The sequence below is a fragment of the Triturus cristatus genome, chromosome 5_1 (genome assembly GCF_964204655.1).
Source record: "Triturus cristatus chromosome 5_1, aTriCri1.1, whole genome shotgun sequence".
Classification (NCBI taxonomy): domain Eukaryota; kingdom Metazoa; phylum Chordata; class Amphibia; order Caudata; family Salamandridae; genus Triturus; species Triturus cristatus.
The window spans coordinates 15,268,650-15,293,532 of NC_140587.1; the positions used below are offsets into that span (position 1 = coordinate 15,268,650).

Below are 24,883 nucleotides of genomic sequence, written 5' to 3' on the forward strand. Positions count from 1 at the left end.
ATGAAGTCTGCGATGTCTTCGCTGAATTATGTGCGTGGTCCCGGGGGTCTGAAGATGAGGGTGCCTCGGAGGGTGGTCTTGGGGTCAGTGTGTATCTGGAAGTGCAGGTGTTCGGCGGCGGTGAAGGTTTCGTCGGAGTTAGTCGAGATGCGGATGGTGTTCTTGTGTATGATGGCGATGCCGCCTCCCGTCTGGTTGATGCGGTCCTTCCAGGTGATCTTGTATCCGTCCGGGATGGCTGTGGCGATGTCGGGTGCTGAGGAGGCGTTCATCCAGGTTTCGGTGAGGAAGGCGACGTCAGGTGCTGTCGAGTAGGTCCAAGAGTTCCACGGCGTGCCTGTGGACGGAGCGGGTGTTGAGCAGGATGCACTTCAGGTGGTTGCTGCTGGTGCTCGACTTGGTGGTGCAGGTCCGGTGGCAGGTGAATCGGCAGGCTTGGCAGGCGAAGGGTCCGTAGGTGCATCTCGGGGTGGCTCGGTAGCAGGCAGGATTCTGGCCAGCATTGAGTGCGTAGAGAGTGGCGGCGTCGTAGGTCCGTTGGGTAGTCTGGCATCGGAGGGGGCCAGGGGCTCCGGCACTGGGCGCGGTCCAGGCGCCGACGGGCGCAGACGGGCTTGCCTTTGGCACGCCATCGGCGCACAATCGGCGCTCCCGCTGCGTGTGACCGCTGCGCGTCTGCGCGGTCGCCATTTATGGCTAAGTGGGAGGGAGGAGCAGCTGGGAGGCGGGAGCGGGGAGGACACGAAAAAGGGGCGTGGCCGCGAGGACGACGGCGGAAACTGGAGAGCGGGGCAGACACAACAATCACCTAAAATCACAACAGTTATGCACAAAAACAATTACACAATGCAGAGATAACAGAAAGGAACTAGAACACAGCTGGGGGACAGTGCGAGGCAGGCAGAGGGCAAAACGAGTCTGCGAGCAGCAGCAGGGCACACGAGGGGGCTCACACAGCTGGGGGCCGTGTGGCGCGGGGGTGTCCTGAGAACAGGTCACACTCACCTGCGCCGCGCGGTCGCCATTTATGGACAAGTGGGAGGGAGGAGCAGCTGGGAGGTGGGAGCGGGGAGGACACGAAAAGGGGCGTGGCCGCGAGGACGATGGCGTAAACCGGAGAGCGGGGCAGACACAACAATCACCTAAAATCACAACAGTTATGCACAAAAACAATTACAAAATGCAGAGATAACAGAAAGGAACTAGAACACAGCTGGGGGACAGTGCGAGGCAGGCAGAGGGCAAAACGAGTCTGCGAGCAGCAGCAGGGCACACGAGGGGGCTCACACAGCTGGGGGCCGTGCGGCGCGGGGTGTCCTGAGAACAGGTCACCAGGTCACCAGGTCTCAGATAGAGTGTGCGGCATCCAGGTGCAGCCATCGTCCTCACAACATCTCACATAAAGTACTGCAATCCTCCTCACTACATTTCAGAGAGTGCACTGCACTTCACTGCAAAGCATCTCCCAGAGAGCAATGGGGCTATCCTCCGTTCAGCATCCCAAAGAAAGAACTGCAATGTTCCTCATCAATGCATCTCAGAGAGAGTGCACTGGTCTGAACTGCAACCCATCTACATAACAGAGAGAAACAAGCATTGAAAAAGCAATAGGTCTCGCCTTTGATTAAGTTAAAGCCATTTGCTTTGCTAATGGTATTGTATAGCAAAGCAAATGGCTTTAAATTAATGCAAGGTGAGACCTATTGCATTTTTAATGCTTGTTCTGCTAGCTTTTGAAACTACGACAGCAATTTGCCATGAGAACATGTACCCTCTATTAAAGTTCTGCTTTCTTAAAAGTAACGCTAACTGTTTATGATAAATGTCTAATTTCTTCATGTTCTACGGTCAAGCATCAGTTGACCATCCAATAACACCTTTTGCACCATTTGGAAAGCTAGTTTACAGCATTTGTTGTGTAGATTTCCACACACACTCACCAGCTGGATGTCAGGATCCCGGTCTTTGCCCTCTTCCGCTGCGGCAAGTGCCGTTTGCGCGGAGGGCGTGTTCGGAACAATCAATTGTCGCCCTCACTTCCCGCAGCTAAAGGCATTTCCGGGTGGTGTGAGGGCTAGTTTCCGACCGCAACAACCTTATTAGCAGATGCCGGAGTGGACGCTCGCTGCGGGCGCAGCGGACTCACGCAGCAAGCGTGCCCCTGGCATGCCAGTCCATGCCTGAATCACTCCCAGCACCATAACCCCTACCAGTTTTACCGCAGAATTAGGGTCAATTATCAAATATTCAAGGGATGAACATCTGGCACTTAACAAGGCAGTTGGAAAGTATGCTTGCCCTCTATTAGACCTATAGAGCGAGCCCAGGCAATGCCACCAATGCAAACTTCACCTGTGCTTCACTAAGGTCTGAAACAATGCAGTGGCCACCTTGCGATAAACATCCGCTACCAGGAACCACAAAGGTGTTCCTGGGTATGCTCATTAATGATTGGTCCTTACTTAAAAACCGTAGTGAATTTGCTGAGATGGTGGGCACTTATGAGCTCGACTTGGCATTTGTCACTGAAACCTGGGCGGATGATTCTACCGGCCCAGAACTGGGTTTAGCAATACCGGCAGGTTACTCGATTCTTAGAGCAGATCGAGCAGACAAGGAGGGAGGGAGGCTTGCAATTATCTTCAGAGATGACTTGCTGGTCTCAGGGTCCACAGCAGGAAGCTCCCGAGATTGCGAAGTACTAGCCTTTCGGATCATGCTAAGTAAAAACTACACATTTAAGGGCATTCTCCTATACAGACCGCCTAGGTCAAAAGGCACCTTTTTGAATGCCATTAGCCCATTTGTAGAATCTAGTATCGAAGCAGCAGACTTTACAGTATTAGGCGATTTCAATTACCATCTTGAAAAAAAGGAGGACACGATACTTCCTCAATAGTCGATGCCATGGCTAGCTTCTCCCTGAGACAGATAGTCAAATATGCTACCCACGACGCAGGGCACACCTTAGATAGCATTTTCACCTCAAACCCATGGCAGGAGGTTATCGAAGTATAGCTGTTCCCATGGCCAGGCCATAAAGCTATACAGGTTCTCACTAAGCATTGATCAGCACTCCTCGAGACCGCACAAACTCACAAAGCTCGCGAATGGGGAAACATCGATCAATTACACCTTTCCTGCTCAAAGCCAGACCTTAACACCAACGCAAATACTGCTGCTCACAGGCTCTCTACCTGGATTAAAACCACAGTTGACCCACTAGCACCGACTAAGACCTTTCTCTCCAGGTGGAAAAATCCCTCCGAATGATGGTTCTCCGATAAATTAGGAACTCAGAAACAAGTCTGTAGAAGGGTAGAGAGGCAGTGGAGAGCAAATTACGACCCCATGTTAAAAACACAATATGAACAGTCACTGGCAGATGACAAGAAACTGATAATAGAAGAAACAAGTAAATACTTATCAACAAAAATCCTACAAGCAAAAAACTCTAGCAGAGAGCTCTTTGCTACGGTTAAAAGCCTAGCCAAACTTTCTGAGTCACCAAGGAAGGAAAGCAGTGCCAAATGTTGTAACGTACTAGCTCTGTTTTTTAAAGACAAAGTAGAGACTGTGTACAAATCCTTCTCTGCCTATGATGAAACAACATCTGGGAACTCTCCAGCAGTCGTAGCTCCCCTACCACTCTATTTGTTTACATCCTTTTCCTCTCCTTCCTCAAAACAGATCATCCAGATGGTAAAAACATCCAAATCAGCGGCCCCCTCCGACCCCTGTCCTCCTAAAATACTACACCTGGTGCCTGATGTCATCAGTGAACAACTAACCATGGTTTACAAGAAGATAATTCACTCAGATACCTTCCCTGATGTTTGGGAAATCACATTGATTCTTCCACTCCTAAAAAAACCCAACCTCTAACCAGCAGCTCCCAGCAGCCACAGACTACCCTTCCCGGCTCTTTGCCAATTAACTAGGTCTTACACAGTTCCTTCGGCACCTCACTGATCTTGCTGGTATAAGTGCCTAGGTGGCCTAGGGCATTCATGAGCTATATAAATGCTAAAATCAAATCAACTGAAATCAAACTTGGAATATATTTGTGATGCTGTTGGAAAGGCGTTCGCCGGAGGGGGGTTCGAAACACGTCCTGCCCACCCCTTTGACCCACCTCTCCCAAGTAGGCCGAACCAGGCGCGCACACCCTGAGATACACTACGAACAGAGTGACACCACACGTATTCTTTGTAAGACGATAGGTTCTTTTATCGATGATTTCAAGGGATCTTTGTGATCCAAGATGCAAGCGGTACAGTAGTGGCACAACGTACCACAAATCGGTCGGGGGGAATGGGGGTAGCGGGACAGTCTTTCAAGATAGTGTCTCTGCGAAATACCCTGCGGAAAGCTCACAATCCTCGAGCTGGAGGGTGTCGTGTCTCTGGGCGATCTCTTACTGAGTCGTCCTCAAGGGGGAGCGCCGCGAGTCTCTCAGCAGGCACAGGTGGTCGGAGTTCGGGAGCCGCGATTCCGTCAGCAGGCTCAGATGGTTCAATAGCTGGGGGCCGCGAGTCACTCAGCAGGCCTAGGTGGTTCAATGTTCGGGAGCCGCGACCTCGTCCGCTGGGCTCAGATGGTTCAATAGCAAGAGGCCGCGAGTCACTCAGCAGGCCCAGGTAACTTCAGCATTCAGGAGCCGCAACAGCGTCTGCAGGCTCGGATGGTTCCAGGTCTTCTCTACACTCGCTTCTCCGGCACCCCTTGTTATACTCCGCTGGTTCTTTGAAGTCCGGAGTGCTCGCAGAGGGGGGACTGGGGTGACGGAGGGGGTTCGGCGGGATTTCCTGCCGCTCACTTCTTTGGTCTTTTCAGGTGGGTCTGGGAGGGACCCCAGACGCTCGGCAGGGGAGGCGCCTGCTCCCCAGGGGCCTGGTGGCCGATCAAGTCCTCCCGGGGAAGGCGACCCGAGGTGTGACTGGGCTGGTGCCTCTGGGTCTGGCTCGAGGGTTCCCGCTCCCTCAGTTGGGCATGCGTGGTAGGGTGTTGAGTCTGTCAGGCCTCTGGCCGGCCCGCGGATCGGGGGTGGCTGGGGCGGCCGGAGTCGGAGATGTCGTGTCTTGAGGGTGGTTGCAGGTTGGCTGGGTGATGGAGAGGGCAACGCCGTGAGGCCGGTCTCACAGATGCACAAAGGCATGATCATTTCATCAAGTTTGGACATTCATTCTCTCTTGGAAGGAACTTCCAAAGTGGTCCAGTATGTTAAGATAATAGGACAAAGTAAACATATTAAAACTACTAGAGAAGTGTGCTCTTAATGAATCTAAGCACCTGGAGAATCTTTAGTAAATCTGGATTCAAGGTTTACAATATATCTACTAGTGTTTAAGGTGTGAGAGACAGTATACTAAAGCATTAGAAGGAAACTAGAAAAACTATTCTTAGGCATTGAGGCATCTAGTGCCTACAGGTATAATTTACTACAATTGAATTTGTGCTCCTATAATAATCATATCTTAGGTCTACCCTATCCCTGAACTTTATTGGAGATCCTAATAGACACACCTCATTCTAGGGATCCTAAGAAAAAGATAAGCCACTTGGGGTCAACTGGCCCCACCAACACCTACCAAGTGAATACAAGATCTGATCAATACCGTCACTGTGGCTGAAAGAATTTCCTCAAAACGAACCTTCTCTTTTATCTCATAAATCCCACCACAGTTTTGAAACCGCTTCATGTAAACTAGTTCCACAAGGCTTTTATTCTGAGAAGTAATGAAATATAACAACAAATAAAACAAACCCTCTCCTATCTTCTATGGGGTCCATTCAAGGGTGCATCTTAGCTCCCTCTCTCTTTATACAATATGCAGATGACACTCAAATCTACCATAAAACCACCACTGTTCAAGAAATGTACAAACTACAAACAGTCCCATTGTGGTTGCAATCTTGAGTGTTTGAGTACTGTCTTACACTAAATACACAAAAACTGAATTCATCTTTTTCTCCCCAAAGTTTAAGATAGTCTTCCTATGAGAATCCGGGGTCTCTGGTTGGCGCAGGTATGCACTTGCGACAAGCAGGGACCCTTTCTTCTACGTCAGGGCAAAGGATTACCTCTTGAAAAATAACCCCTGCTCACCCTCTAGGTAATGTGGCGCGAGCAGTCAGGCTAAATCCCAGAGGGCATAAGGTTAAGCATTTAGGATGTCCCACACAACAACCACCAAGCCACCACACAGAGACACGAGACTGTATTTATCCAAAAATAAAGTTCTTTATATAAAACTCTTCAAGCAGGCTTAAAAATACAGTGTTCAATTCAATCTTGTTCCAGTTACTTGTTTATCACTGTTCATGATGCCACAGTTCTTAGAATGGTCACTTTTGGTGCAATCTGCACTTTCTGGGGGTCTGTGCGCTTCGTAGGGCCTTTTTGTACGCGTTGTACGATTCCTCACGCTTCCCGTATGAGCACGCGTACTCGGACTCAAGCCGTACGGGCCGTACCTTCGTAGGTACGCGTCGTACGAGTCCGGTATGCCTCTTGCCACTCCTCACGCTTCCCGCGTGAGCAGCGTATAGTTCTTTAAAGCTGTACAGGCCGTACAGGTACCGGGACGCGCCGTACGGGCTTGGGGCAAACCGCGCAAAGACTCACGCTTCCCGCATGAGTAGCGTAGCGGGACGACAGCGCAGTACGGACCGTACAAAGGCAAGTACGCATCGTACCGAGGCGCTTGGGCTCACAGTACCTTATTCTTGGGGGCAAAGTTTGTGGCGTCCTCAGCAGTCCGTAGAAGGGCGTCCAGCGTCACGTTGCAGTCCCGCTTTATCAGTGGACGGCGATGCTTCGTGGGGCGCCTCAGGACGTCACGGCACACCTCGGAGTAGGAAGCAGGAGGGGCAGCTCGGGGGTGATTTTCAGCGCGCAGTGCTGTCGGCATCGGCCAGAATCGGCGAACCAGGGTGTTGTCAGTCTTCGCAGTGGTCTCTACGGCCAGGGGTCGCAGAGGCTCGGCGCTTGGAGCCGGACAGTCTTTCCTCACGTTGCGAGCTCCGGCTCGAGGGTGCAGCTGTTTACTTTGTTTAGGCCAGGCAGGGCAGGCCTTCACGGTGCTCACAGCAGCACAGGCGATCAGAGGTCACGTTGCTCGGCGAGATGGGGGCACACAGGTTCTCTGGGGTCAGTGTTGGCAATCCACCCACAGCAGCTTCCTTTTCTTCCAGGGAGGGGTAGCGCCCACTGTTCCTGGGGCGCAGTTCAGGGAGCAAGTTCACAAGCAAGCCCTTGCAGTTTGTTTAAACAGCACAAGTTGATTTAAAAGTCTCTCTCAGTCTTTTTCCTCTCCTTCTTGCAGCAAGGCACCCACCACAGGCCAGTCTCTCAGGCTTAGAGACAGTACTCCTCCATGCAGCTTTACCAGGTCCTTCTCTTCGGGCAGAGTTTCTTCTTGGTGTAAACAGGATCTGATTTCTTAGGAGCAGGGCTCCTTCTTTTATACACAGTTTTTTTGTTCTTTGTCTCCAGGGGGCCTGGGCCTGGCTCAGTCCGGTTTTGGAGCACTTTGCTGTGGTGACTCTGCTCTTTCCTTTCAGTGCACAGGGCAGAGACATCAGCCGCTCCACAGGGGGCGGAGCCAGCATTGTGGTAGCAGAGCACAGGCCTATTCAGAGTCAAGGTGTACTCTTCCCACCCATCCTGGTGCAATCTCTCTACCCACCACCTGGCAGCCAGCCTGTCTCCTGGAATTCCCCAGCCCTGCCCCTCACTGAACTAGGCAGCACACACACACACAGCAGGGGCGGACTGAAATGGCTTAGGCAAGTAAATACTAACTTAGTAATACTCAGCAGCCTCTGCTCTCATTCTTTTTATGGTTAGCTTTGGCATTGCCGCACTGGCTGGCAATCTGCGAAGTGCCCACATGTCCCTGAAATCTGCCCCCAAAGCTGTAACAAATCCTTTGTCACTTTTAAACAATTCAACCATGTTAAAAATAATGTTTGAAATGGGATGTTTGGGATAGAAGGTGATATACTTTAATGCTCCACCCTACTTCATCTTACTTTGCCAGTATGAGAAAGGGCCTCTTTTTTGCATGGGTACCCACATTTATTGCAGACTGTAATTGCATGTTCGTGAACTCTGTGCACTGGATTACAGCTGTAGCCCCAGTGCATGTGCTGTGATAAATAAAACATAGTAAAATTAACTAATTTCCTAATGACACTTTTAACTTTACAGTCAGACCTCTGGACTGCAGCACTTCCAGTAGAGGGGCAAGGAAAACATGTCTTCGGGCCGACACATATGGCCTGACTACAGCAGCTTTTCAACCTACAGGCGAACCTGTCAAACAAAGGGTTTTTTACAGAAAAGAACTCTACTGTTAAATATTAAGGGCCTTATTTATGAATCCCTGCGACACTCTTGCGCTGCCGTTAGGTCCCTCTCTGTGACACACCGGCAGCAGAAAAAATGCGCCATGTTGCGCCTTATTTACAAAGTGGCGCACCTAGGCAGATGCTTCACTTTGTAAACCCCTGCGCCACATTATACTTGCGCCAGGTATAATGTATGCAAGGTGGGCGGTCCCCCGCAAAAAGCCTTGTAGAAGAGACGCAGTGAAATCTATAAGATTTCAGTGTGCTACTCTTAGGATGCCATTGTGTCAATATCGTACGCCCGCCTCACAGCAGGCATATGACTGACGCAGGCACATTCAGCATGGTACTTGCCCATGTGTAATGACCCATTGCTGGAGTAGTGTCACTTTTGCAGCACACTTTAGCCATGCGTAATTCCTGCGCCTACAGATACATCAGAAATACCGACGTATCAGTAACTCCTTGCGACATAGAGCGCCGTACATTAAATACGGCGCATCCATCGTGTCCCAAGGAGGGTGCAGTGAAAACACACAACAATGCAACGTTTTTCATAAATGAAGCCCTAAATAGTTAACCCTTAAATAACCCTTGTAGCTGACAAGGTAGGGTGCCTTGCATTTAAAAGAAGGAAATAGAAACAGGGATCACGGTTCGATCGCCGGCGGCAGATTAGCCCAGCAGCATGTGACTCTGGGCAATAGCTTGCCTAATCTTCCCGACGGCCCCCAGCGCTGACAGACCCTTACGGGAGATTGTTTGCGCTTTACAAATGTGGATTATTATTATTATTATTAAGACTAGACCTGCTTGCCTTCAACCTAGGACCCCAGACGTTACTCAGAGTAAACAGCCATTACAACGAGGCAGTTACCCCGCAAGTCATTTCATCACATGTGATGTAACGCATGCGATGTAACAACGCATAGTTATTACTACGCATACCATTAAATTGCATGCGCTTTTACAACGCATGCGATGTTATGGCTATCCACATTGTTGTGAGGAAGCTGAGGCTGTTTCGTTTCCTCACAACGACGTGCACCGGAAGAGAGACCACGCTGGAACCAGGAGAGAGGAACCACGAGGAGAGAGAGGTAAGGGGGATTGTGCTTGGGGTGAGGGTTACTTTTTTAGGGTTTAGGGTAGTGTCGAAGTAGTATTGTAATGTTTGTGTAGTGTAGGGTTGTGTTTTAAGATTTAGGGTAGTGTCGGGGGATCGTGCAGGGTAGTGTTGGAGTGTAGGGACTGGACTGGGGGTAGAGGGAGGGTTGTGCGGGGGGTAGTGTTTTAGGGTTTAGGGTAGTGTTGTGGTGTTTGTGTAGGGTAGTGTTTTAGGATTTAGGATAGTGTCGGGGGTCGTGCAGGGTAGTGTAATGTTATTGTAGGGAGAGGACTGGGGGTCAGGGGGTGGTTGTGCAGTGGTACTACATTAGGGTTTAGGGTAGGGTAGGGTGAAGTCACTTACCTTGCAAACGTTTACCATGAGTTGAAATGGCATGCGTGGTAAAGGCATAGTTGTGGTAAAATTTTTGGTTGTAATGGTGCTCATTGTAATTGACATCGCGTAGTAATACCCGCGTTGTCATGGCATGCGTGGTATTGCTATGCAATATAATCAGTCATATTCGTTACTCGGTGGTGAATTGGCTGACCGGTCTGAGCTACAGGGACACAATCAGCTCCCAGAGGCCTTGCGAGGCTCTGTTGGAGTAAGTTCTATACCCTACGTGGTGCCCCAGGTCCCGGCCCCGGGCTGGTGCTTTCGTCCTGCTCACACTACAAAAGCTGGGACTTTTTCAACAGAGGAACAGTAGGAGACTGTGACCGCCATCAAGTCATAGCTGTTGTCGTCTAATCACTGGTCGAGTTCATCTTGCCGGTTTCCCCTGCTGCAGGAGATCTGACTTCTAGAAAGGTTTATACGTCTGAACGTACAGAGCTTCAGCAGAACTGATGCAGGGCGCGAGTAGGTAGAGTGACGTAAATAGGCCGTGAGTAAGAAGCACCTGGCATATAATATATCACTCTGACAATCACTAGTGAATGAAACATTCCTACTCAGGTATTACTTTAAAAGAAAGAAAGAAATACAACCATTAATATAAATATTGGATGTAAGTTATTTATTAATCCTTAAAATGTTCTGCAGTCCTGTACTAATCAAGATGAAGGGTGCAAATAAAACAGTCAAAGCGTAATATTCAGCTCAATGGGCATTATTACAGTGTAGTTGAAAAAGGAATGCGCCTTCCTGCACAGGCTTTTCCAGACACATTGGCTCTATCTGCTCATGTCAAGTTGGTTAAAAAGTATCTGTGCTTGAGTTGAAAATCTGCTGGGGTTTAACATCCATCACTTGTGCCTTTAGTTTTGAATGTTTTACTCCTGTCAGAGTGTACACAGTCAAATGATCTTTACAACTCTCTCTCTACTTGCCATTTATAGCACTGCCTATCATTGTATGGCCTTCTAAAGCCTGTTGCAAAGTCTTCAAAATGTATCAAGACAATACCTGTCTTTGCTCTTGTGTGCAACTTGCTATGACTGTGAATCCAGGCAGCAGCAGATGACATGGGCCCAGCCCACATCAACAGCTCATAGCTATGACTGGCTCAGTGTGAATCATACAGAGCATCACTTTACAGCATGAAACAGGGAATGTGCAGGTTAATGTTGGAGATGGCCATCCATTTCAGGAACAAAGTCCCGGTCATGGCCATCCATTTCAGGAGCAAAGTCCCGGTCATGGCCATCCATTTCAGGAACAAAGTCCCGGTCATGGCCATCCATTTCAGGAACAAAGTCCCGGTCATGGCCATCCATTTCAGGAACAAAGTCCTGGTCATGGCCATCCTTTTCAGGAACAAAATCCCGTTCATGGCCATCCATTTCAGGAACAAAGTCCCGGTCATGGCCAGCCATTTCAGGAGCAAAGTCCCGGTCATGGCCATCCATTTCAGGAACAAAGTTCCGTTCATGGCCATCCATTTCAGGAACAAAGTCCTGGTCATGGCCATCCATTTCAGGAACAAAGTCCCATTCATGGCCATCCATTTCAGGAACAAAGTCCCGGTCATGGCCATCCATTTCAGGAACAAAGTCCCGGTCATGGACACCCATTTCAGGAACAAAGTCCCGGTCATGGCCATCCATTTCAGGAACAAAGTCCTGGTCATGGCCATCCATTTCAGGAACAAAGTCCTGGTCATGGCCAGCCATTTCAGGAACAAAGTCCCGGTCATGGCCATCCATTTCAGGAACAAAGTCCCGGTCATGGCCATCCATTTCAGGAACAAAGTCCCGGTCATGGCCATCCATTTCAGGAACAAAGTCCCGGTCATGGCCATCCATTTCAGGAACAAAGTCCCGGTCATGGCCATCCATTTCAGGAACAAAGTCCTGGTCATGGCCATCCATTTCAGGAACAAAGTCCTGGTCATGGCCAGCCATTTCAGGAACAAAGTCCCGGTCATGGCCATCCATTTCAGGAACAAAGTCCCGGTCATGGCCATCCATTTCAGGAACAAAGTCCCGTTCATGGCCATCCATTTCAGGAACAAAGTCCCGTTCATGGCCATCCATTTCAGGAACAAAGTCCCGTTCATGGCCATCAATTTCAGGAACAAAGTCCCGGTCATGGCCATCCATTTCAGGAACAAAGTCCCGGTCATGGCCATCCATTTCAGGAACAAAGTCCCGGTCATGGCCATCCATTTCAGGAACAAAGTCCTGGTCATGGCCATCCATTTCAGGAACAAAGTCCTGGTCATGGCCAGCCATTTCAGGAACAAAGTCCCGGTCATGGCCATCCATTTCAGGAACAAAGTCCCGGTCATGGCCATCCATTTCAGGAACAAAGTCCCGTTCATGGCCATCCATTTCAGGAACAAAGTCCCGTTCATGGCCATCCATTTCAGGAACAAAGTCCCGTTCATGGCCATCAATTTCAGGAACAAAGTCCCGTTCATGGCCATCCATTTCAGGAACAAAGTCCAGGTCATGGCCATCCATTTCAGGAACAAAGTCCTGGCCATGGCCATCCATTTCAGGAACAAAGTCCCGTTCATGGCCATCCATTTCAGGAACAAAGTCCCGTTCATGGCCATCCATTTCAGGAACAAAGTCCCGTTCATGGCCATCCATTTCAGGAACAAAGTCCCGTTCATGGCCATCCATTTCAGGAACAAAGTCCTGGTCATGGCCATCCTTTTCAGGAACAAAATCCCGTTCATGGCCATCCATTTCAGGAACAAAGTCCCGTTCATGGCCATCCATTTCAGGAACAAAGTCCCGTTCATGGCCATCCATTTCAGGAACAAAGTCCAGGTCATGGCCATCCATTTCAGGAACAAAGTCCCGGTCATGGCCATCCATTTCAGGAACAAAGTCCTGTTCATGGCCATCCATTTCAGGAACAAAGTCCCGGTCATGGCCATCCATTTCAGGAACAAGGTCCCGGTCATGGCCATCCATTTCAGGAACAAAGTCCTGTTCATGGCCATCCATTTCAGGAACAAAGTCCCGGTCATGGCCATCCATTTCAGGAACAAAGTCCCGGTCATGGCCAGCCATTTCAGGAGCAAAGTCCCGGTCATGGCCATCCATTTCAGGAACAAAGTTCCGTTCATGGCCATCCATTTCAGGAACAAAGTCCTGGTCATGGCCATCCATTTCAGGAACAAAGTCCCGTTCATGGCCATCCATTTCAGGAACAAAGTCCTGGTCATGGCCATCCATTTCAGGAACAAAGTCCCAGTCATGGCCACCCATTTCAGGAACAAAGTCCCGGTCATGGCCATCCATTTCAGGAACAAAGTCCTGGTCATGGCCATCCATTTCAGGAACAAAGTCCTGGTCATGGCCAGCCATTTCAGGAACAAAGTCCCGGTCATGGCCATCCATTTCAGGAACAAAGTCCAGGTCATGGCCATCCATTTCAGGAACAAAGTCCCGTTCATGGCCATCCATTTCAGGAACAAAGTCCCGTTCATGGCCATCCATTTCAGGAACAAAGTCCCGTTCATGGCCATCAATTTCAGGAACAAAGTCCCGTTCATGGCCATCCATTTCAGGAACAAAGTCCAGGTCATGGCCATCCATTTCAGGAACAAAGTCCTGGCCATGGCCATCCATTGCAGGAACAAAGTCCCGTTCATGGCCATCCATTTCAGGAACAAAGTCCCGTTCATGGCCATCCATTTCAGGAACAAAGTCCCGTTCATGGCCATCCATTTCAGGAACAAAGTCCCGTTCATGGCCATCCATTTCAGGAACAAAGTCCCGGTCATGGCCATCTATTTCAGGAACAAAGTCCCGTTCATGGCCATCCATTTCAGGAACAAAGTCCTGGTCATGGCCATCCTTTTCAGGAACAAAATCCCGTTCATGGCCATCCATTTCAGGAACAAAGTCCCGTTCATGGCCATCCATTTCAGGAACAAAGTCCCGTTCATGGCCATCCATTTCAGGAACAAAGTCCAGGTCATGGCCATCCATTTCAGGAACAAAGTCCCGGTCATGGCCATCCATTTCAGGAACAAAGTCCTGTTCATGGCCATCCATTTCAGGAACAAAGTCCCGGTCATGGCCATCCATTTCAGGAACAAGGTCCCGGTCATGGCCATCCATTTCAGGAACAAAGTCCTGTTCATGGCCATCCATTTCAGGAACAAAGTCCCGGTCATGGCCATCCATTTCAGGAACAAGGTCCCCGTCATGGCCATCCATTTCAGGAACAAAATCCCGTTCATGGCCATCCATTTCAGGAACAAAGTCCCGTTCATGGCCATCCATTTCAGGAACAAAGTCCTGGTCATGGCCATCCATTTCAGGAACAAAGTCCTGGTCATGGCCATCCATTTCAGCAACAAAATCCCGTTCATGGCCATCCATTTCAGGAACAAAGTCCCGTTCATGGCCATCCATTTCAGGAACAAAGTCCCGTTCATGGCCATCCATTTCAGGAACAAAGTCCCGTTCATGGCCATCCATTTCAGGAACAAAGTCCCGTTCATGGCCATCCATTTCAGGAACAAAGTCCCGTTCATGGCCATCCATTTCAGGAACAAAGTCCCGTTCATGGCCACCCATTTCAGGAACAAAGTCCCGGTCATGGCCATCCATTTCAGGAACAAAGTCCTGTTCATGGCCATCCATTTCAGGAACAAAGTCCCGTTCATGGCCATCCATTTCAGGAACAAAGTCCCGTTCATGGCCATCCATTTCAGGAACAAAGTCCCGTTCATGGCCATCCATTTCAGGAACAAAGTCCCGTTCATAGCCATCCATTTCAGGAACAAAGTCCCGGTCATGGCCATCCATTTCAGGAACAAAGTCCTGGTCATGGCCAGCCATTTCCGGAACAAAGTCCCGGTCATGGCCATCCATTTCAGGAACAAAGTCCCGGTCATGGCCATCCATTTCAGGAACAAAGTCCCGGTCATGGCCACCCATTTCAGGAACAAAGTCCCGGTCATGGCCATCCATTTCAGGAACAAAGTCCCGGTCATGGCCACCCATTTCAGGAATAAAAGTCCTGGTCATGGCCATCCATTTCCAAGTCCATCTGCTGTCACTCTCTCATCTCAAAATGGCTCTCTTTTTCTGGTAGGTATTTTCTTGACCATGTTCCTGCACGCATTATAGAAGCATGCGTGCAATTGGAATATTGATCTAGTCTCAGAATAAACTATTGCCAATTCAGAGGCCTTCTATGAATGATCATTTCAGAAGCTGATAATTCTGCAGTATCTGCATCACATTACATAAAATAAATATTCTTGCGCGCATCATGACTAAAGGAGTTTAGAAAAACATATATAGTGATTCCCCCCAAAATCACACTTTTAAAAATAGCCTCATTGCACAAACTCAGTAGTATTAACTTTGATTTATGAAATAAAAGGACATTAATAGCATATTTACAACTGTAATACAGTCAGAGATTTAGGTGTGGTACAAAAGTATGAGAGTGTACATCATATCCCTAATAACCATGAACACATTGAGAATCAAATATTAAACAACTATGATGGAAAAGAAGGGCCTTTCACTTTACTTACTTGACATCCTTTTTTTCCTTTGGAAACCGATTAAGAGGGATCTGAAATAAACTGCACAGTACACTTATTTAATGAAGTGGACAAACCATGAATACATATGCAATGAAAAAAACTTTGGCATAGCACAGACACGCACGCCTCTTGTTTTCAGTTGTTTTAATATAAAGTAGACATCTAAAAGTGCACAGGACAAAAGCTTATGCGGAACATAGCAGATTATATGTCTCAATCTCCAGGGACCTACGACCCAGTGTTCCTTCTCTATTTGTTTCCAAAGTGAATGAAATGCCACTCGGTGAGACCTACATCACCCATTACTACCCCTTCCACTGGAGACCGATCTGATGAAAACAAGAATCTTGACAATATCTCCCCTTCCGTGTTGCTACATTTCTGATCAACCCATAGTTCCCCAATGAGCTGTTTCTCCTTTTCCTAAAATTATTAATTTCAGCAAACAGACAGTGTAAGGCATGCTAAAAAACATTTTCACCTGACAATACAGCAAGATTATACGAAATTAAAACAAGTGCAAATGCATTATTTTGTGCCATATTTTAGTGAAAAATATATCCTTGTGTCAGCTTTTGACAGGAGAGCGCATTTAAAGATAAGCACTCACATTTTGCTTTCTTGTGCTATTCACTGTACCGTAAATAGAGCGTATTTACCCAAAGTGGCACAGTGGTGTAAAATTAGGTATTTTCATTAAGTAGAATTCTCAGCATTTCTCAAACTACGCCATAGTAATTTACTTTTTGCCTAGGCCTAATACACATCCAGCCCAAAGGTTTTCCGCAGTGTCAGTGTTTGTAGGAAAGTGCTGCTTTGGCAGGGTGACCCCCACTTTTTGTCCGACTCTGAATGCAACTTTGACTGTATGTGCACTCTGTTCCTGCTAATCATGTTCCCATCACCTCTGGCCCACATATAAGCCCCTTGTAAAAGGTATCAGTGGCAACAGGGCCTTGTGACCAAAGAGGGTCTCTAAGGGCTGCAGCATGTATTATGCCACCCTGAGACCCCTCAGGAAACACCGCACACTGCCACTGCAGCCTGCGAGTTTTGGTGCCACTAAAAGTGAAGAGTCGCCCTGGCACACAACCCTGTGTGCCAGGCCTGCCAGTACTGTCAGAGGCATGGGTAAGTCACCCCTACTGGTGGCCTTACAGCCCTAAGGCAGTGTGCACTATACCTCATGTGAGGGCATAACTGCATGAGCATAAAGATGCCCCAACAGTGTCTAAGTCTATTCTTAGGGATTATAGGTGTATAGTAAAGCCATACTGAGTACATGGGATGGTAGTTTGTCAATGCGAGTTCCACAGCTCCATGATGGCTTCACCGAATCCCAAGATGTTTGGTCCCTAACATGTCAGGTTAATGAGCACAACCTGATGCCAGTGTTGGATTCATTAATAAAAGCACTCAAAGGCACCGCAGAGGTGCGCCCTGAAAATCCACCAACCCGATAGTGTGTGCCGGACTGGTCTGCACCAGCCTGCCACTTCTAGACATGCTTCTGACCCCTGATGAGGGGTCCTTGTGCTCTTGTGGGTGATAAAGCCTGCTCTGGGTGGAGGTGCTTCACTCCTACCCCCAAGCAGGTACATCATTCAAGGGTGGGGAGCCTCAAAGGCTTCCTTCCCTTTTTTATGCAAGCCAGGGCCTCTCCAGCTAGCCCCGACCAAGCCCCCCTTTGGGCAGCAAGATTGGCAGAGGTGTGTCCCCCCTCAGTCAGGACCACCCCTAAGGTGTCCAGAGTTGAAGTGACCATCTCTTTTGAAAATTCTCCATTTTGGTTGTGAGGATTTTAGCCAATAGGATTAGGGGTGTGGCCCCTCCCCAAAGGGAGTGGGTATACAAAGGATGTAGTAACCCTAAAGGTAAGTAGCTCATTGGATAATAGCTGCCAGTACCTGTAACACCCCTAAATTGAGTATTTAGGGGCACCCCTGAACTTTGATCCTCAGATTCCTGGCAACGTAAAGAAGAAGAACCAAACATGCTGTGCAGTAGTGAAGACTCCATACAACATCTGACTTGGCCCCAGCCCTACTAGCCTATCTGCAGCCCTTGAAGAAACCTGCTCCGAAAAGGTTCTCGTCCTGCAGGCCCAGTGACCTCCACAATCCTGGGAGGACTTCCTGTCTTCCTTAAAAACCACAAACTCCCAAGGAAAGTAGCCCTGTCCTCAAAGAAACACAACAACAAGAGCTCAAGTGCCCTGCTGAACCACACAACCAGTCCTCTGGGCCTACTTCTGCATTCCTCGCCTCTGGCCCGAGTCCAGGTGGCCCACCCGTTCCACGAAGGCTCCCCAGCAGACCTGAGCTGGAGTCCACCCCACGTCAAAAGATACCCCTGCACCCACAGCATCCGCGCCTCTGGGAGCTCGACTGATGGTGTCCCTGAGTTCCTCAGCACCCCTACACACATCCAGAGCCACTGGTTCCCTTCGTCCAGCTTCCTAGTCCAAGCCTGCAGCTTTGTTCGAAATCTTAAGTCTCTATTAATTTTTCTTGGGCGCCCAACGCTGCGTTGGCACTTTGCAACCGGCGCCTCTGTGCAGCTGATGATGTATGTTTGGTGCTGCCTCGTGGCGCCCCCAGGGCTGGTCCTAACCCCTGGAGATTGACCCCCAAATCTGATATTACCTAACTGCATCCGGCACCTCTTTGCATACCCCCAGTCTCCATTAGCTAACACTGGGCCCAGTGACAGAATTTCACCTCTGCACTCGGCCTTCCCAGTGCCGCTGGTGGAACAGTCTCCACATTTATTGACCCTTGCCCAGTGTTGGTCCTAAAACCCGAAGACTGGATTTGTAAGTTACTTACTTACCTGTGGAATTGCATGATTGTTTTCCTTCCATAGGTTAACGTTGAACTGTTTGAAAAATGCACTGTGTCCACTTTTTATACTTACAAACTGCTGCAGTAAAATATGTTTTGTAAAATCAAAAAGTATCTTTGGTTCAAGGTAGTAAAGATACAAAAAGAAATATATTTAGAATCAAGTGGTTTCGGATTTAGTCATTGGGTGTATGTAATCATTTCTTGTCTCAGTGCGTACAACAAACGTTTATCATTGCCCTCTGATAAGCGAAACTGCGTGCCCACACTACCACAAAAGGGAGAATTTAGGGGGAGATCTACTAAGATTTCACTCCATGTTTGCTCCACAAAAGTGACGCAAATTGGTGCAAAATCTTTTTTTTCCGATTAACTTTCCAGCACTAAAATTGTTTAGCACTGGAAATAAAGTGAAAGTAACACAAAGCAGCACATACCGCTGCTTTAATTTACTTCGCGCCTAGGGGGCGTGCCACGGGTGCAGCATGGGTGACCCTGTGCAACCACCTAAGCGCTATGTGCTGCTTTAATTTACTTACCGCCGAGGGGGCGTGCCACGGGTGCAGCATGGGTGACCCTGTGCAACCACCTAAGCGCTATGAGCTGCTTTTCATTACTTGGCGCCGAGGGGGCGTGCCACGGGTGCAGCAAGGGTGATCCTGTGCAACCACCTAAGCGCTATGTGCTGCTTTTCATGACTTGGCGCCGAGGAGCGTGCCACGGGTGCAGCAAGGGTGATCCTGTGCAACCACCTAAGCGCTATGTGCTGCTTTTCATGACTTGGCGCCGAGGAGCGTGCCACGGGTGGAGCATGGGTGACCCTGTGCAACCACCTAAGCGCTATGAGCTGCTTTTCATTACTTGGCGCCGAGGGGGCGTGCCACGGGTGCAGCAAGGGTGATCCTGTGCAACCACCTAAGCGCTATGAGCTGCTTTTCATTACTTGGCGCCGAGGGAGCGTGCCACGGGTGCAGCAAGGGTGATCCTGTGCAACCACCTAAGCGCTATGTGCTGCTTTTCATGACTTGGCGCCGAGGAGCATGCCACGGGTGCAGCAAGGGTGATCCTGTGCAACCACCTAAGCGCTATGTGCTGCTTTTCATGACTTGGTGCCGAGGAGCGTGCCACGGGTGCAGCAAGGGTGATCCTGTGCAACCACCTAAGCGCTATGAGCTGCTTTTCATGACTTGGCGCCGAGGGGGCGTACCACGGGTGGAGCATGGGTGATCCTGTGCAACCACCTAAGCGCTATGTGCTGCTTTTCATGACTTGGCGCCGAGGGGGCGTGGCACGGGTGGAGCATGGGTGATCCTGTGCAACCACCTAAGCGCTATGTGCTGCTTTTCATGACTTGGCGCCGAGGGGGCGTGGCACGGGTGGAGCATGGGTGATCCTGTGCAATCACCTAAGCGCTATGTGCTGCTTTTCATGACTTGGCGCCGAGGGGGCGTACCACGGGTGCAGCAAGGGTGATCCTGTGCAACCACCTAAGCGCTATGTGCTGCTTTTCATGACTTGGCGCCGAGGGGGCGTACCACGGGTGCAGCAAGGGTGATCCTGTGCAACCACCTAAGCGCTATGAGCTGCTTTTCATTACTTGGCGCCGAGGGGGCGTGGCACGGGTGGAGCATGGGTGATCCTGTGCAACCACCTAAGCGCTATGAGCTGCTTTTCATGACTTGGCGCCGAGGGGACGTGCCACGGGTGGAGCATGGGTGATCCTGTGCAACCACCTAAGCGCTATGTGCTGCTTTTCATTACTTGGCGCCGAGGAGGCGTACCACGGGTGGAGCATGGGTGATCCTGTGCAACCACCTAAGCGCTATGTGCTGCTTTTCATGACTTGGCGCCGAGGGGGCGTGGCACGGGTGGAGCATGGGTGATCCTGTGCAACCACCTAAGCGCTATGTGCTGCTTTTCATGACTTGGCGCCGAGGGGGCGTGGCACGGGTGGAGCATGGGTGATCCTGTGCAATCACCTAAGCGCTATGTGCTGCTTTTCATGACTTGGCGCCGAGGGGGCGTACCACGGGTGCAGCAAGGGTGATCCTGTGCAACCACCTAAGCGCTATGTGCTGCTTTTCATGACTTGGCGCCGAGGGGGCGTACCACGGGTGCAGCAAGGGTGATCCTGTGCAACCACCTAAGCGCTATGAGCTGCTTTTCATTACTTGGCGCCGAGGGGGCGTGGCACGGGTGGAGCATGGGTGATCCTGTGCAATCACCTAAGCGCTATGTGCTGCTTTGCATTACTTGGCGCCGAGGGGGCGTGGCACGGGTGGAGCATGGGTGATCCTGTGCAACCACCTAAGCGCTATGTGCTGCTTTTCATTACTTGGCGCCGAGGGGGCGTGGCACGGGTGGAGCATGGGTGATCCTGTGCAACCACCTAAGCGCTATGTGCTGCTTTGCATTACTTGGCGCCGAGGGGGTGTACCACGGGTGGAGCATGGGTGATCCTGTGCAACCACCTAAGCGCTATGTGCTGCTTTGCATTACTTGGCGCCGAGGGGGTGTACCACGGGTGGAGCATGGGTGATCCTGTGCAACCACCTAAGCGCTATGTGCTGCTTTTCATGACTTGGCGCCGAGGGGGCGTGGCACGGGTGGAGCATGGGTGATCCTGTGCAATCACCTAAGCGCTATGTGCTGCTTTTCATGACTTGGCGCCGAGGGGGAGTACCACGGGTGCAGCAAGGGTGATCCTGTGCAACCACCTATGGTTTCTCACACTAAACCCAATTTACTAAATAAAATAGACAGGGTTTAGCGTCAGAAAACCGCACCCTTTTGAAGTAGGCGCTATGAGCGGAAATGCTTTCATTTCTCCTTCCTTTTCCAGCTGCGCATGTGCGCTGCACAGTACAGCACCAAGACAAAGAAAGAAAAGGGTTCAAGTGAGTCTCAGCATAATATCCTTCCAGTACAAGACCTATGCTGGACTCACACCCTTGCACCATGGCGTAGAGGTGTCTCCGTGGCACAAGGCAGCTGATTTCAGCTCCTAGCGAAAGGGCAGGCGAATGCCATATTTCGGTAAATTTGGCACTCTCGCGCTCGCTCCGTTTCACGCAGCGCAGCATTTGCGTCTGCTTCTCTGCGCTGAGTGAAGAAGTGGTGAATCTGCCCCTTCGTATTATCTACTTGAGCCTCCGGGGACCCACTGGAGTCTGTGCACACCATACCCTACTTTGGTATAGTGCACACCGAGCCAGCGTCCTGCAGGGTTCATTACACGTCCTCTCTCCGGTATTTAAACAGGTCCTTCCACTCCTTAAGTGCCCGCACGCGCTGCCTATGCACACTTCTATTCACCCTGTAGCCATGTCTCACTTATGCAGTGGGGATCGCAGGTCTTTTAATAAAAGCGCACGCGGCAAGGACACCAGCATGCTTCTACAGCCATGGATATGTGTCATTGACAGACACACCACACACAGCGCGTCCATGTGCTTCTCACCACAGCACGTCACATCCGTACCCAGAGGCGTGTAGTGTCACAGACTCTATTATAGTTCATTCAAACCCTCACAGTCTCAGAAAGGCGCTTTAACCGATTCCTCGAATTGTAAATTCACTTAACACCGAAAAGACTCCTCTAAAGTGCTGGACAGACACAATCACAGCACATAATAGACAAGGGTACACAGCACCCAACAAACCCACGTGTAACATGCGAAAGACACAAATACATCACACCCCACGTGCACACATACTCCGCAAGAGACACCCACACACCATCGATCGTTGCTTCTAGGAGCCTCCGACACAGACAGCTCCATGGCATCTTCACACAACACAACGTGACCTGTAGCGACCTCTCTGAAGTCAGCTGTGTGTACAGCTCCTACGAGCACCTTACAAACATTCAGTGAATACAACCCACATGGGGTTTTAAAACCTTTCCCGTGTACTGCCCAGACCCGCACTTACCACCAGCAGACCGTCACAATGTGACAAAGACTGTGGCTCTCCTGTACCACACCCTCATATCAAGACGACCACAATAACACCAACTCTCCATCAAACAGAGCCTGGAAAGTCCTCCGAGCCTCAGAAATCACCAAACAGACCATCATGTGTAACTACAAGTCCTTCACATAGTGCCTGGTGCCCTGTGAGAGAGCCGTAGGCGCGGCTCAAAGCACTCTCACATGACAATCAAAGTACACAATTGATTCACGCAGGCCTCATATACACAGATTGTCACCTATTACGGGTGTACGTGCGGTGCCGTGGTCATCTGCGTGATGTGTGAGGGTAAGAACGCAAACACTGCCACTTCTATGGGGCTGTCCCGCCCGCCGGGGACCCTCAAACACCATCCAGAAACTGTGAAACCCCGAGTGGCGAGGACGCTGCTGATCACTTTATTCTAAGTTCCTGCTGCACACACTAGAGTGGCAGACACACCAGGCCCAGACACACACCAGTGCCAGACACACACACACATACACACACCCGAGCCATGCATTCTCCCTGTTGCAGCCCTCCCCATATTTGTATGAGGCTTGCTATACAACGGCCTTGAACCCCCAGAGCGCCTCAGTGTGGGGGCCAACCCGGGGACAGTGACACACACTGCACACAGCTCACCTGCTGCTGCCGCCTCCTGCTCCGTCTGTCTGTCTGTGACTCCTGCAAGTGCGGACAGACATCTATTATAGAAACCCTACTCCAGCCTAGCACCGCCTTCACAAGGCGCAGTACTGCTTGTTGCCACACGAGGGCGCTAAAAGTCAACACAATGGCTGCACTCTCACTATACTACTGCCTGTTTATTTTTATTTAAATTAAAAAAAAAAAGTTTTATATAGCGCTAGCTCGACCCGTAGGTATCAGAGCGCTTTACATACACACTGTAAAAACAGAAGGAAATTGCATTACGTAATAGGAAGGCCGTAAGGAAGCAAAACAGATTTAAAATACAAAATGAAAAATAGGTAAACAGTGCAGGGGAGGGAGAGAAAACAAACGAAGGTGGCTAACACAGTCCGGTCACAAACTACCCTTGAATGTCAAGAGAGAAAGGAGTCAGCTCGGATATTGAAGTCTAGGGGCATATTTTCAAGAAAGACGTTAAAATTTTTCGCCGGTTTAGCAGCAGAGAACTGCCGCTAAAGCGGCGATAATGGGCTTGATAATATGCCCTTGAGAATTCCCATAGAAGCCCATGTTCTGGTGTCAACATGGCTTCTATGGGAACTCTCCAGGGCATATTATCAAGCCCCTTATTGCCGCTTTAATTTTAGCGCCATCCTTGATAATATGCCGCAAGGTTAGTTGACGTTGGTCAGGGAAGTATTTGTTAAGGAGATGGATTTTCAGGTCCCTTTTGAAACAGGAGAAGGAGGGGTTGCATCTGAGGACTCTAGGGAGAGCGTTCCACATCCTGCGAGCAGTTTCGGAGGAATACGAAGGAGTGAGTTGGAGCTTCTCAGCATTCTGGATTGACCTGCTCTTACCAGTTTGTTGTTCAGGTCGTTAGGGGCCGGAGAGTGAAGGGTTTTGTGTGTGATGCAGGCCAGTTTGTAAATACACCTCCCTTCCATGGGAAGCCAGTTGAGGGAGTTGAGAGCTGGAGTGATGTGTTCAAATCTTTTTACTCCAGATACGAGTCGAGCGGCCATGTTCAACACTGCCCTTAGAGAGGCTAGGTGAGCTTTTGGAGTCCCTGTTAGGATGGCGTTCCCGTAGTCGATTTTAGAGAGAACTAGGGATTGGACTACTGTCTTGAGGTCATCATGGGGAAGAAAAGGTTTCAATTTCTTGAGGTGTTTTAGAGAGAAAAGAGCACTTTTTGCAGAGTTTTTGATGTGGGCCTCCAAAGATAAATTCTTGTCATGGGTGATGCCTAGAGACTTAACTGAGACGGATAGGACGATGGGGCAGTTTAGGGTGACCAGATTCATAAGCCACTCTTGGATTGGACGATGGTTGCTTTTTGGGGAGAATAGGATTAGTTCTGTTTTTTCTGGGTTGGGTTTTAAGTGGTTAGCGTTGAACCAAGTTTGGATCTCGGTTAGAGTGGCATTGAGGTGTTGGATGTCGCTGGGAGACTTGATTTTGAAATAGATTTGGGTGTCATCAGCGTAAAGGTGGCAAATCACTCCAGCTTTTTTCAAGATGATTGTGAGGGGACGCCATGAAAAGATTGAAGAGGGACGGTTAGAGGATCGAGCCTTGCGGGACCCCAAGTGTGACTTTTGTTGGCTTCGGGGACAGGAGTTGATTTTAATTTGTTGCGAGCGGTGTTGAAGGGAGGTGAACCATTTTAGTACTGTGCCATTGATGCAGGAGCGCTTTGACATGGTCTCCAGAAGTGCTGGATGATTTACTTTGTCGAATGCCGCAGATAGGTCAATAAGGATGAGTAGGCAGGCATCACCTCATCTAAAGCCTTGTGAATATCGTCAGAGACGTTGAGCATAGCAGTTTCCGTGCTACAGCCTTTCCTGAATCCTGATTGAAAGGTGTTGAGGAGGTTGAACTCATCAATGTGTTTGTTGAGTTGGTGGAGAACGCATTTCTCTAATGTTTTTGCAGAGAATGGGAGGTTGGAGATAGGTCTGAGGTTGTTGAGATCATTAGGGTCGGCCCCTGGTT

General features: G+C 49.6%; 1 protein-coding gene across 1 annotated transcript in view; it reads right to left on the reverse strand.

Moving 5' to 3' along the window:
- Window positions 1–22,975, reverse strand: part of LOC146829965 (GTPase IMAP family member 9-like) — an 85,978-nt gene extending 63,003 nt beyond the window's left edge. The window contains exons 1-2 of the mRNA XM_085603998.1: window positions 22,874–22,975; window positions 15,423–15,473 (exon numbers count right to left, since the gene is read on the reverse strand). Of these exons, the coding sequence (XP_085460124.1) occupies window positions 15,423–15,429 (7 nt within the window). The 5' untranslated portion in view covers window positions 15,430–15,473; window positions 22,874–22,975. The remainder of the gene's footprint in view (window positions 1–15,422; window positions 15,474–22,873) is intronic.
- Window positions 22,976–24,883: the final 1,908 nt, after the last annotated feature.